Here is a 13,064-nt window from a genome sequence, read left to right on the forward strand (position 1 = left end):
GTTTTCAAATGACACTCTGTAAAAACGCGAGGATTGGAAAAAGAGGTGAGATTGTGTCTGAGGATCTTCAACCAGACATGTACTTGTTTTGCCACGCTAGAGACTGGGGATGAGTGTGAAGGGGTGGTGAAGAGTGGGGCAGGGAGGGTGGATCTTCAAGATTTTACAGTCTGTACTTTTATCACGCTAGGCTTATCTTAAGCAGTTTTGCGATAATAATGTTTTGCACTAGTTTTAAGGTAATGGTGAAGAAAAGTCTGAGTGAAAACTTAACTTGAATCAAAGTTCAGCTTAACCCAGAATTGGTTTAATCGCGGCCTTGAACTAATGGGCCCTGACGTCTGTTTCTTGAGATTTCCAAAGAGTTATTCGGGCTCGAAAATTATTTTAATTATTTTGGCGGTACTTTTACGTAGAAACTAGTCCAGTGTGTTTCTTAATCTTGTAAAACGTTCAACGTTTAACTTTCAAAATTATTTAAAATCGAATATATATCTGGAACCGAAATTGTTTTTCGGCTCCGAAATGTTTGCGGGAGGTGTAAGAAACGTGAGTCATGACATATGGTATGTCATTGTGTACGACATTGAACTGTGCCAACAATGCGCGCAATACTGCATGCAACAAGGTTGAAGTATGTGTCCACCCCCCCCCCCCCCCTTCCTCCTCCTCTCCTGCCGCGCGTATGTCTGTTTTACCCTGTATAGTGGCCTTCGCAATAAACTGTTATCATGATTTCCTGTGTATTATGATGAAATCAATATTCACAAACATTACATGCGTCGTCGACTCACTAACATGCAATGTTTGGTTGTTCTCTAGCAAGTTCGTGTCAAACTTTCTATGCTGAGCATTAGGCGAATGTTTCCATTGTAACTGAATGAAGTATTTATCAAAGTATTCTTACTTGAAGTGAAGGGCAATCCCTCCCTCGACATCTTTTGGAAATCTTGACCGTTCTTGTTCGTTGCTTGGATCCAACGGCGCATTTTTCACTGCATGCTCCCCACGAACCCCAAGTATTGACCTTAAAAAAATATTACAGAGATGCAATCCCACATAAAAATCTTTCTCGCTTCCGTGTTCGGGTACTACAGATTTTAATAATAATCTACTACAATTACATCTTCATCACAAGCATGTTTTGATGTTCCAACTGTGACGGTGATCATGGAGACTTACAGTTCATTTCAATTTGCAGGTTTTGACGTCACTAAAATCTGCTGGTCAAGAACAACACTGAATGAAGTCACTAACAAAGTAAAACGGTTGGTAGTTTTAGCCGAGTTGTTCAGTAGTTACTATACCCTGAGTACCAGAGTTTTATTTCTCGCGGGTAGTAATACTAATACTTGAGGTAGGGCTAGGGGTAACTACATTCAAATCCCATGTCCATGTTTTGTTACTCTTTAGAGTTGATTATCTCTTTGAGGTTTTACGCAATGAAAATATGCAGTGATAAGTTTGTATTATCTGACCTCGTAATTTTTTTGGGTAAAATTGTTGGTGATATTTAGAACGTAAAAAAAAAAAGGAAGCTCGGAAAATTAGAAAATGTTAGGAAACTAGAGATAAATGTACATTTAGTCCATACTGGAAATTAAGGGCTTTTTAACACATTTCCATCATAAGCAAAAGTGTACCCCACCCCTTAAGAGCAAAAGGTTTAGCGATTGAGGAAGACTTGGTGCAGGGAATGAGCACTTAAGGCGATTTCTCGGATATCATATCAACCTACCACACAATCTCTGTTATCCCGATAATCAGTACACCGCTTGCTCTCCGACCTAGCCCCGCATGCTTTTCCGCGGCATACCGCTGGTGAAGCAATAGAGCGTGTTCGGGTAGACCATCCGCTTCCACAGCCGTTACTGCAGAGCGACCAGGCCGACCAAGCTGACATGACGCAATCTTTGTTGTTGTACTGTGAGCAGGAAGTTGTGTCTCTCAGCGCTGGGCAGGCTTTACCGTTACAGTAAGGCTGAACTGTTATTCGCCGTGTTCTTGTCCTTGAACCTAAATAGTAAAAAAAATTAAATCCAGTTTATTTAGACCGGATCTTTGATATTAAAATCAACACAAGACTTAAGGCTAACTTCAGCCGAAAAACTACAAAAACACATCTGACCGGGAACTACATTGTATGTTAACAATTCCCTATTTTTCCACGAGAGCGTGGAGAGAGTGTCAAACTACCGAGGAGGCCCTTGTCACTCTTGTCAGAGTGTATAGCATTGAAAAGTAGGTCACCCCCTCCGCATCGGTGGTTTTGGCATTGTTTCCTTGATAGAAACATACGATCTGGACGTTCGCCTGCAAACAGCTGAACATTTACCATGATTTATACGCGAATCTGATTGGCCCAAAGGTCATAGCATGCTATTCTTTTAATAATCATTGGATTACAAGCGATTTGAAAAATATACTTTTTTATAAATATGACCTAAATGTCATTGACTTTAATTACAACTACTTTTTAATTAATTAATTAATTAATTAATTAATTTATTTATTTATTTATTTATTTATTAGACTTTGCCTTTGCCACTCAGGCAGGGGAGCCACTACAGTAAGAGCCAATAACAGCGGTGCCCTAAATTAAGGCTAAGGTCTGAGCGTTTCCCCTCAGTTAATAATGTGATGTTCTTAAAAAACAGGGCCGGGTTGTTCGAAAGCTGATTAACGTTAATCTACCGGATTAAAAGTTAATCGAGGTTTTCATCTAGCTCGTTAAAAACGGTTTAAACGCTAATTTCAAGCTAAAGGTTAAGAAAGGTCTAAGTCAAAACTGAGGGCCAAAAATCTTTTGGAAGAATCGTTATTGATTAGTGATTAAACTCGAATCAGAGTCACGTTAATCCAGGATTAGCTTAATCGGGCTTTGAACCAGGACCCAGCATATAAACCCTGAAAGTTAAAGAACATCACAATTTCTGCGGACAACTATCAGCCGAAAAATTAGTTGATTTAAGAGCAAAATTGGCCTCGAAGCCTACGAAAACCACGCCAAAAATAAGTGTACGAAGAAAAAACTATCCAACTCTGGGTCAACTTTAACCTGGTTTTACACACGGCTTATAGAATCGAAAATAAGTTGTTGTTTTTTTAAGATTTTTAACGTTTATAGTAATAAGTATGCCTTATGCCTTATGTTCAAGCAAATTTGGAAACGATGAAAAGGATGACTGCCACAAAACAACCTATATTTGAGTTAGGTCACTGTCAGTAGTAGAAAACAAAGTTATCTGACAATCTCTGCACCATCAACATCAGAGTGTATTCTATGTGAACTTGCGTAACCTACCTGTACCGCACGTGTTAGAGCACGCACTCCACGCGGTCCACGAGGACACTGAGCAGTCCCTGGGACAGCAGCTGTGTGTGCACGAGCGTGTTTGCCGCGTCGTGGGGCACGGGCCGCTGCAGTACGGTTGGGTGACCACTGTACGCGTTTGATGCTGGATTCCAGGACCACATTTGCCATTGTTCGGTACACATGACGACCATGACCCCCACGAACTCATCTGAAGGAGGCAAAATGATTTGGTTTAGTCTGAGTATGATAGCCAACAAAGCACGCAGCACCAAATAGGCTATGATCATCTCGTATCCAATATGCGCGAGTGGAATAATCGTTTCATTAAAAACAACCACGGAAATTTGCTTAATTCTGTTGATTTAGTGTTATTTTCTCCCTTCTAACGCGTACTGTTACCCTATTTGTGGGGCATGGTATAATGGCTCGTATACCGTGATGGCTAAACCAATCGAAACTCTGGAATTTCGTTACCCAATGCCTCAGTTTTTAATAACTACAAGTATGTGAATCAAAGAGGATATTGAAATATCTTTGAAAAACAAAACTTCGAATAAAAGAGAAAATGTAAAAAATACCTTGCATGGAATGGGAACAGGAGTACAACGACTTGTGTCGCTTGTTGTAGGACACGCTTTTCCGCCACAGTATGCTCCTAAAGTAACTCTTCGCGTTCTTGTTTTCGTGCCACTGTTTACGCTGCACTGGCCTGTCGGGGCGGAACAGAATCCCCAAGGTGTCCAACTGGTGACCTACATAGAAAAGAGACACGTACCTAGTGAGCTGACACGAAGGCTGTAGTCAAACGATAACAGAAAAATGTAACCAAACGTGTACAAACTCTCAAGGGGACTGTAATAAAAAATAATAGATGTATTTAATCCTGGAAACAAAAAAGGACAATAAGGGCTTCTTTTTTTCAAGAATAAAAGAGTACTTTCGGAAATAACCTTCGCAAGCTTAGACACGTCTACACGGTGCAGGTCAAATCAATTGTAATATTGATTACCTGACAGTCCCTTGGGCAACAGGGCCCTTGGCAAGATTTCGTCTCTCTCAAGGTCGGGCATGGGGTACCGCTACAAGAGGCCGCGGTTGTCACTCTTCTTGTGCGAACCTGGTACCCACTCCTTCCGCAAGCTGCGTTGCAGCTTCCATAGCTTGACCAGCTGGAGACCGCACAGTTCACTGGGCAGCATCTGGAGGTAAAGAAGACTCCATCAAAACGAATACAAGTACAAGAGATAAGGCATCGAAAGTAAAGCAGTGGGCTTTCCCAAAATGTAAGGATCTGAAAACGGCATATTCTGGTAAAAGTGCAAAAAAATGCACCTCCCTTTCCCATTTGTTTCGTTTACAGACGTTAATTCGTTTGTTTGTTCCTATATGCTTGTTTACTGAGGGCAGTTCGTTTGTTTGCTATGTATGCGTTACTATGTGTTTGTTTACTGAGGGCGATTAATGTGTTTGTTTGTTAGTTATCTGTTTGTTTACTGAGGGAGATTCATAAAATGGGTTTGCTAAGTTTGCTTCAGAGCCTCTCAGATTTACTGAATAACGTACTGAAAAGCTTATTATTTCCGAATTAGAATCTTGAGCCATGTTTCACTCTCTATACTTCTTTTTATCTGTGGATACAATCCTAAAGTGCTCAGTAAAGAACACAGTTGACAATTTATTGATTCCTCACACACAAATACAACATAAACAAATTAAACATTAACAAGGCAAGGGAGCCCGAGGAAGCCAATAAGGCTTATGTAACGGACTACCTTGGATTATTCTATTGTTAAAGAATCATTTAATATCCATCTTAATATATAAATATCTCTAATACCCGAAAATAATCGTTAGATTAGAATAAAAAATGAAAAGCAAAAGGAAAGGAAAAAGAAGAAAAAAAGCACACTTAAGTACACTAAAAGAAGTAACATCTTTCTATATTGAGAGAAAACTCAAGTTTAGAAGTGAACACAGCAAAACTAGGAGCATTCTGAACTTCAGGGTTAAGAGAATTATACAATTTTGGTCCTTGAAAACGGAGTGAAAACTTTCTTACGTTTGTTCTATATAAAGTAAGAAGGAATTCTTACTTCTAGTGTTATATGAGTGTACGTCAGAGTGAAGTAAAAACATTTCACTCGAAACTATCAAGAAGAAGACCGCATTTGTAAAGATACATAATTTTGCCTATTTGGAGCTTGATTATGTTCTCAAATTTTAGACTTTTTAAGTTCTTATAAATAGGATCGGTATGTGCGTCAAAACCACTCTTCGAAATTATTTTAATAACCCTTTTCTGGAGTGTAATTAAACGTTTACGACTTCACTGACAAGTAGAGCCCCAGACACTTGCACAAGCACGAGTGGTTATTATATTTTATTGAGCTTTGTCATACGAAAAAAAAAATACAGAAAGGAAACAAACAAATTACACAGATACAAAGTGGAAAGAAAGAGGCAAAACAGCTGGCGAAACCATGACTACCATGGACCAGCTGATACTGTTCATTTGCTGTATCGAGGTGATTTTGACTTTGTGACCCTTAGGTTTAAGTCTTTTCTGTGTCTTTTTGAGTCGCAGTAAAAATGTTGCTCTTTCAAAGACTCCTGCGCTGACTTTGCCATGCAATTGAATGGAATACGGTTTAATACCAAAGGATTTGTTGTATGGTGAACTTGCCTTTGGCACAAGAACTGCTGTCAGAAGCAACCATGATGTATGAAAACGTGACATAGTTTCATTGAACTGCGGTTGACAATGGAAGCAAGTTGCCAAGAGAGATTGTAAACGCAACACATTTTTAAAGCTTCTGTGAAGCAGACTTTGTACTTCCGTCATTTAGACATTTTGTGAGTTGGTAAGCAGCTTTGTTGAAATTTTGCACTAATCTTCTTTTCTTTCTATTCTTTTATTGTTTTTATTCTTTCAATCAAATAATTCACTTTGTAATTTAGTTACAAGCTATAGTTACTTTGTTGCTCTGGATTTTTAGGGTATTGCCGGAATAGCCCAGAAATTTTTGTATTTTAATCTCGACCCGAACAGACCGCATATCTTTCCACCAAATGAAGAGAATATTGAGGATCACAGGGAAAGACCGGGTGCCTAATTAAACTTCCGCGTAGAAACGCACATGCCCAAGCAAGCCCCCTTAATATAGGGCCTCTTTCAAAGACTCCTGCGCTGACTTTGCCATGCAATTGAATGGAATACGGTTGAATACGGTTGACAATGGAAGCAAGTTGCCAAGAGAGATTGTAAACGCAACACATTTTGAAAGCTTCTGTGAAGCAGACTTTGTACTCCCGTCATTTAAACATTTTGTGAGTTGGTAAGCAGCTTTGTTGAGATTTTGCACTAATCTTCTTTTCTTTCTATTCTTTTATTGTTTTTATTCTTTCAATCAAATAATTCACTTCGTAATTTAGTTACAAGCTATAGTCACTTAGTTGCTCTGGATTTTTAGGGTATTGCCGGAATTGCCCAGAAATTTTTGTATTTTAATCTCGACCCGAACAGACCGCAACTCTCTCAACCAAATGAAGAGAATATTGAGGATCACAAGGAAAGACCGGGTGCCTAATTAAACTTCCGCGTAGAAGCTCACATGCTCAAGCATGCCCCCTTAATATAGGGCCTCTTTCAAAGACTCCTGCGCTGGCTTTGCCATGCAATTGAATGGAATACGGTTGAATACCAAAGGACTTGTTGCATGGTGAACTTGCCTTTGGCACCAGAACTTCTGTCAAAAGCAACCATGATGTATGAAAACGCGACATAGTTTCATTGACCCTACGGTTGACAATAGAAGCAACCTGCCAAGACAAGCACTGGGACTTGCACGTGGTTAGGAAGCGTCACAAACGGACTGTCTCCTGTGACACCTGGAAGAAAACCTGCCGCTCCAAACTCAGGCTGTTCAGCCACAGTAGACACTGCTGATCTTAGACAAATTCAAGTTTAATGGTGCAAAATACTCAGTTACCTCTTAAAAACCAAAGTGGAATTCATTATACCTACAGCTTGATTTGTTTTTGTTCTTGTTCTTCATGATATAGTTGTTTTGTTTGGTCGGTTTTCAGAGCCACCAACCTCAAATCTACATATTCCCTAAAAGAGCTTAAAGGGATTAAAGGGAAGGAAGAAGGGGATTATAACAAAAGGCTTTGTATTGAGTACATTTCATCACGTCTCATCGTTTTCTTCGGAGACCAAAATACCATCATAAGTTAGAGGTGCATGACCTCTCAGATTCTTAACTGTTAATTTAGCGCATTATCATAACACAGTATTTACCCTTGACTGGATGAAAGTAACTCATTATGAACGTGCGTGCAATCAACCTATGATAAGCGGCTCATTTTATCTCGGGGAATATAGTGTTCGAGTATTATTACGCAGTCTTCGAGATTTAGTATCGTACAGAAAGCCGGGTCGTGTGAGGGGTCCACGTATTTCTTCCCGATGTTTTTCGCTTTAAAAATAGTGTCTAATCGCTGATGTAAAGAGAAAAACTGCTTTCCTTTGGCTCACACGTTTCTCACGCTTTCCACCCATTCCATGGTAAAACAGTGTCTAGCCTCACAGATGGGTTTCTCGTGTAGTTTCTTCGAGGAGGATAATTAATGAAATCTAAAAGTGAGAACTGAAAAGACACAATCTCTATCTTAATCTCAATCTCACATTGCTCTATGGAGCAGGAAGTCTCCAGAAATTTCCATTTCCAAATTTATTATTGTTGTTGCCGATTGTGTATAATGGTTTGTTGCTGTTAGTGATGCTCTATACCTGAGTGCAAAAGGTCAAGTTTTAAAAATCCTATTATGCGTTAATGTGTCACCAGATACTATGTAAATATTCTCCATCTGATACCGCTCGCCTTGTCCCACATCCTTACCCTTTACAGGTTTTCATTGTTACGAAGACACATCTTCATTTTCGATTCAACCTTAATTTAGAAGCAGGAAAATCGGTACAATGATCTAAAACCTACCGAGCCAAAACTTTAAACGAGGTCTATGCGAAATGGACTATGTGGGTTATACAAACAGACACCTATTGTGTAACAGTAAGACGCTTAACCTTAATTAAGACAAGCTTAAGGCAAAATTTAGAATTAAGACAAAATTAAGACAACCTTGGGAAACACATGAAACACATGCATGAATTGGGCAAGCCACCCTTAACCGAGAACTTTGTACCGTCTCGTCAGTTGAGACAGAATGCGTTTGTTGCAAAATTCGCTGTTATATAAACTCCGTCATTGAGACGTTGTTTACAAAAGAGCTGAACCCCGTCAATGAACCTGAAAATTGATTCAATTTGCGCGAAAGTATTTATTGCAATGAGCTTTCCGATCCGGGCCTTTCCGCGTACGTCGACCTTGATCTGTAAAAGGAAGATCAATTACTTTTGGCCGCAATCTACAACAAGTTAACCGGGAGGTCGATACATATTTTTAAAAGGATTCTGACCCTTTTATGAGATGAATGAACACGATTTAAAAAAAAAGGCGAATCAATGATTTTTTTGGGGGCCGGTTGATATAAAATATGATGAAAGAAGATGCACCGAAAAGATCAATAAAAACAAGGTAAGTTTACGTCCTCTGGTTTAACCTTGCTTCAATCTGAAAGATTTCCTTTCAGTAGAACAGATACACATGTGTAACACGAGACACGACAGCATAATTTAATCAGCAAATTGCACCGTAACGGCCAAAAAAAAAGGTAATAATAAAATTGAAAAATAAAGATATTTTTAAGCCATTAGCTTAGACCTGCCTAACCACTGGAAAAAAAAAACAGTTTTTATACTGAGAACAAGACACCCTTTGTGTGGAGGTTATAGCATTTAATGTAATTAACAAGGTGAGGAAAAGGGGATAGACCCGGCAGTTTAAAATTGAAGCTTTAAGAATAAAAAAAACATATCGATGGGGCTTGCGGTTTGATTTAGAGCAAGTGCTGCGTGAAGTAGTACGATACCAACAAACAATCTGTTTAACCCCCCTCTCCCACAAATGCAAATAAGGTAATCTTGCCTTATGTTCACGCTTCCGATTTTTTTCCCCTTAATATGTTGATCGTGATCCCCGCGTGCTGTGGGGGCGCGATAGCTCCGAAGAGAAAACGTCGCCGCAGTAGAACATAATTTGTATCAGCAAAGTAAATCGGCGTTGAAATTGTGAAAGTGTGATAGAAACTCGACGTGCCACCCATTCCGCCAGCCAGTAAGTTATACCATTGCATGCTGTGAGTGGCTGACACCGTGGCGAACTGGCATGTGCGCTCGTTTATACTGTAATTCAATGCCAGTATGTCGGCTGGTTCATATCAAAAAATAAACCTCTTATAAAAAGAAAGCCTTCAGATTATTAAGTTTTCGTGCAGTTGTTCGACCGGTAGTACTGTATCTTTGTCGTTCTAGGATAAAGGGCAAAGAAATGTGTTTTTTTTTTATCTTTTAAATTTGGAACATAACAATTTTACAGAGGGAACCCGCAGAGAGCTAAGACTTTTTACGACGCGCCGCAACGCTTCGCTTAGCTGGTAGATACAATGTAATTATATTATGTAACTTAACGATTATGTAACTAAGCAAAAGTTACTAGTCTGCAACGTATGTCTGCGTAGCAAGCACTCAGGTACATACCCGGGGGACTCTCATATGAAAGGTGCGCGGATGCTCGTCGTCTCGCTTAGGGGTGTAAATTTCGGATGTTGGTCTCACTTAGGGTCTTCTGGGCAAAACGCCATTATATTTAACGTGAAGGTCTCGTTAAGGGTTGCATGAGAAGAAATATAAAAATATATATTTGTCTGTGTTTTAAAATGGTCTCTTTCAAAAAAAAGCTCGGGGCACGCCCAGATTGGTCTCTTTTAGGGGTTTAATTTAAAACTTCCAACGAGCATTCCCGCGCGGAAAATGGAACGAGAGCAAAAAATTGGAGGCATTCAAAAAGCGAAAAACACTACGGAAAAACTTACTACGCAAGCTCACTCCTAACTTACTAACCACTCCCTACTGATGAAACTCTATCTTACCGACAGAAGATAAAGTTGTGGCGAATGTGTCATGCAGAAGAGCTGCTGAAAAACATTTCGGCCATTGCGCACCCTGAACAATGCATCAGTTGTAATCCAGAACTTGTCCGTTAGAACAAGCGATAAAATGAAGTGGCGGAAACAACTAACAATTATCCGAATTTAAAATTAACCATCAAGTGAACTCACTTGAAAGGTATTTCATACAAGCAAGAAGCCTTTCGCTAATCAAGAATCATTGGAGCCTCATCTGAAGGCAAAATTCAAAATTTGAATTTTGAAAGAATAACATTCAAAATTGTCACACCGCTTCAAACAATCCTTCTGTGACTAAACAAAGTAACTGACAGAGTCATTAGGAGAAAATTGGAAAAAAAAAGACTGGCGCTCAAACGGTTTGCAACTTACACTCCAGTATTGCAGCTTCGCGTCTGGGTACGAGTTGTTGGGCAAGCCGTGCCACTGCAGCTAGGATTCTGTGTAATCCGCAGCGCGCGCTTCTGTGTAAACGTGCCACAACCTCTGCATGGAGGACTCCAGGCGTTCCAACTCCATACACAATCGACCGGGCAACATTGAGTGTTGCAGTGCCTACTCTCCTTGAGAGCACCAGTACACGATGCTCCGCCGCATATGGCATGAACTGCAATTCCTCTTGTGCGGAGCTGCGTCCCCGTAGCACATGACTTTGTACAGGTGCTCCAAGGTTGCCAGTCCCCTAGAGCACAGTCGCGAAAACAACGTCTTCGACGTCTACGGCGCCACGAATCAACGGCGCAAAAAATTGCACTTAAAAGGAGAAGAGCTATAGACAAGGTGACAAGCTTCATTGAGAGTGGAGATGTCGAGGCCAGTAAACGATGCAATGTAGTCAGAGTAACAGCAAATGCTAATTAAACCTACGTGCATGGTAATTCTATCCCTTGTGTCATAATCAGCTGCACGTACGTACTTTTCACTAACCGTCAAGAAAAAATATCATTAAATATCAAGTAGCAATTTTGCAGTGAAGCGGAGTATTGCTGTGAACTATCTCCACACAAATAATTAAACCTAATTTCTTTTTATAAGTAATTTAAAGAGGGTATGGGTGGGTGGAAAATATTATTTCTGCAAAGCGTTGCTGTCGTATTATTACTTTTTTATTATTATTATGACTGAATGTGAATGTCCAGTGCTTTTTGGAAACTCGAGAAGGGTCTCACTTGTCAACATAACCACTTAGAAAACAGAAACACAATTACCATGATAACTAACCGTTGGAGCGTCGGGCGACAACAACACAACAGCAGCAATTATCAGCTAAACTTAATTATCGGTGTTTTCACAGAGACTCCAGAAAGAATTACAAATCCAAAAACGTACTGCGGTGCAAAAAAAATGTATGATGAATGTAATTAATGTGTTACAAATTATATCAATAAATTAAGTGCTTTGGATCATTAGTGACCTTCCTTATATAGTCGTGAATTAAAAACCAATTGTAGTTTTACGCTAAAAAAAGACGGCGTCGAGGACCAAACTATCTTTGGCATTGAAACTATTCATTCGGATGTCAGCATGCAACAACATTATTCAAAGATTTCGACTCATATTTAATTACGTTAAATTCAGGCGAAGGAGATTCTCTGTTGACATTTGAATGGAATTCCCTCGGTTGTGATTAAAAAGTGCGCATGTAAGGGTATAGAGTCCCTATAGACCACAAAGAGACATGTTCAGGAAATCGGGCCCAACGTGCCCGTACGGAACATCCCATATGATGTCTGTGCTGAATGACAATAGCCATAAATATATCCAATCCATTTCGCAATCGACCGCCGTATATTAGATACGCTTCAATTCAATGTCAGGAGCATTTTGGAAAATATTTATCGGTTGTCATAGTCGAATATTTATAAGGAGTAGTTTCATACTTATTGGGGTTTGCGGTGACCATTTTATTGATTGGTTCTATCGTGTTACGTTTCTCAAGAGCAATGATAACCTTCGTTCGTTTTTATAATTGGTTTTTCAATAATTCGCCTAAGTTGTTCAAAAGATCTTGAAAGCCGCTGTGTTGTCACATCAGGCGTTCGAATTAGTTGCCTTATCATGCTATCAATTGTAAATACGCGGCACGAGCCGTTCATTAACACTTCTACACAAAATAAAATAAGGACTGGCATTGGACCAATTTTTGAACTATTTTTAGAAGCAATGGACGAGTTATAGCTGTTGGGGGAAAAATTCACTCGCTCGGTCGCTCGATGGGCTGTAAACATCTGGTAATTCCGCTTAGCAATATTTTGTATGTTTTGTTTATAGAGTAGTTGCATGAATGTTGACTTTTTACCCGACCACCTGCGATCACCGCTTTATGCATCCAATGAATAAAACCGAGCAACCGCTACGTTGCCCAGTTGCTGTTGTTTTGAACTGGAAGTGGTTCGATTTACTTCCCAAATGTCTGGTTTAAGTGGCTATGCTTTTTATTCATTGATCTATTCAGAAGTTCGACAGTGTTTGTTTTACCTTGGAAAAAGACAGTTTTTTATCTTGGGGATCACCCTCCCCGGCTTTCTTGCCGTTAAAGAACTGCTCGGCGAATGGACTATCATCGTTTGTTTTGTGGGAAAGTCTTTAGTCATGTTTCGTGTTTGACAACTTACACACAAAAAGGTTCATTATTTCAGTGTAAACATCATTTTTTTCTTTT

The 13,064-nt window shown here is 39.6% G+C and overlaps 1 protein-coding gene across 8 annotated transcripts in view; it reads right to left on the reverse strand.

The window, feature by feature from the left end:
• Window positions 1-13,064, reverse strand: part of LOC146468287 (protocadherin Fat 4-like) — a 74,519-nt gene that overhangs the window by 25,079 nt on the left and 36,376 nt on the right. For 6 of the 8 annotated variants that reach the window (XM_085125018.1, XM_085125017.1, XM_085125019.1 and 3 more), the window contains exons 2-6: window positions 4,326-4,515; window positions 3,895-4,068; window positions 3,305-3,524; window positions 1,739-2,016; window positions 908-1,027 (exon numbers count right to left, since the gene is read on the reverse strand). In XM_085125018.1, the coding sequence (XP_084981144.1) occupies window positions 908-1,027; window positions 1,739-2,016; window positions 3,305-3,524; window positions 3,895-4,068; window positions 4,326-4,515 (982 nt within the window). Of the gene's footprint in view, window positions 1-907; window positions 1,028-1,738; window positions 2,017-3,304; window positions 3,525-3,894; window positions 4,069-4,325; window positions 4,516-10,774; window positions 11,262-13,064 lie in introns of those variants that run through there. The other 2 variants (XM_085125016.1, XM_085125015.1) reach the window with 1 other exon arrangement.

This window comes from Pavona decussata, unplaced genomic scaffold (assembly GCF_977016875.1).
Source record: "Pavona decussata unplaced genomic scaffold, jaPavDecu1.1 SCAFFOLD_133, whole genome shotgun sequence".
NCBI lineage: Eukaryota > Metazoa > Cnidaria > Anthozoa > Scleractinia > Agariciidae > Pavona > Pavona decussata.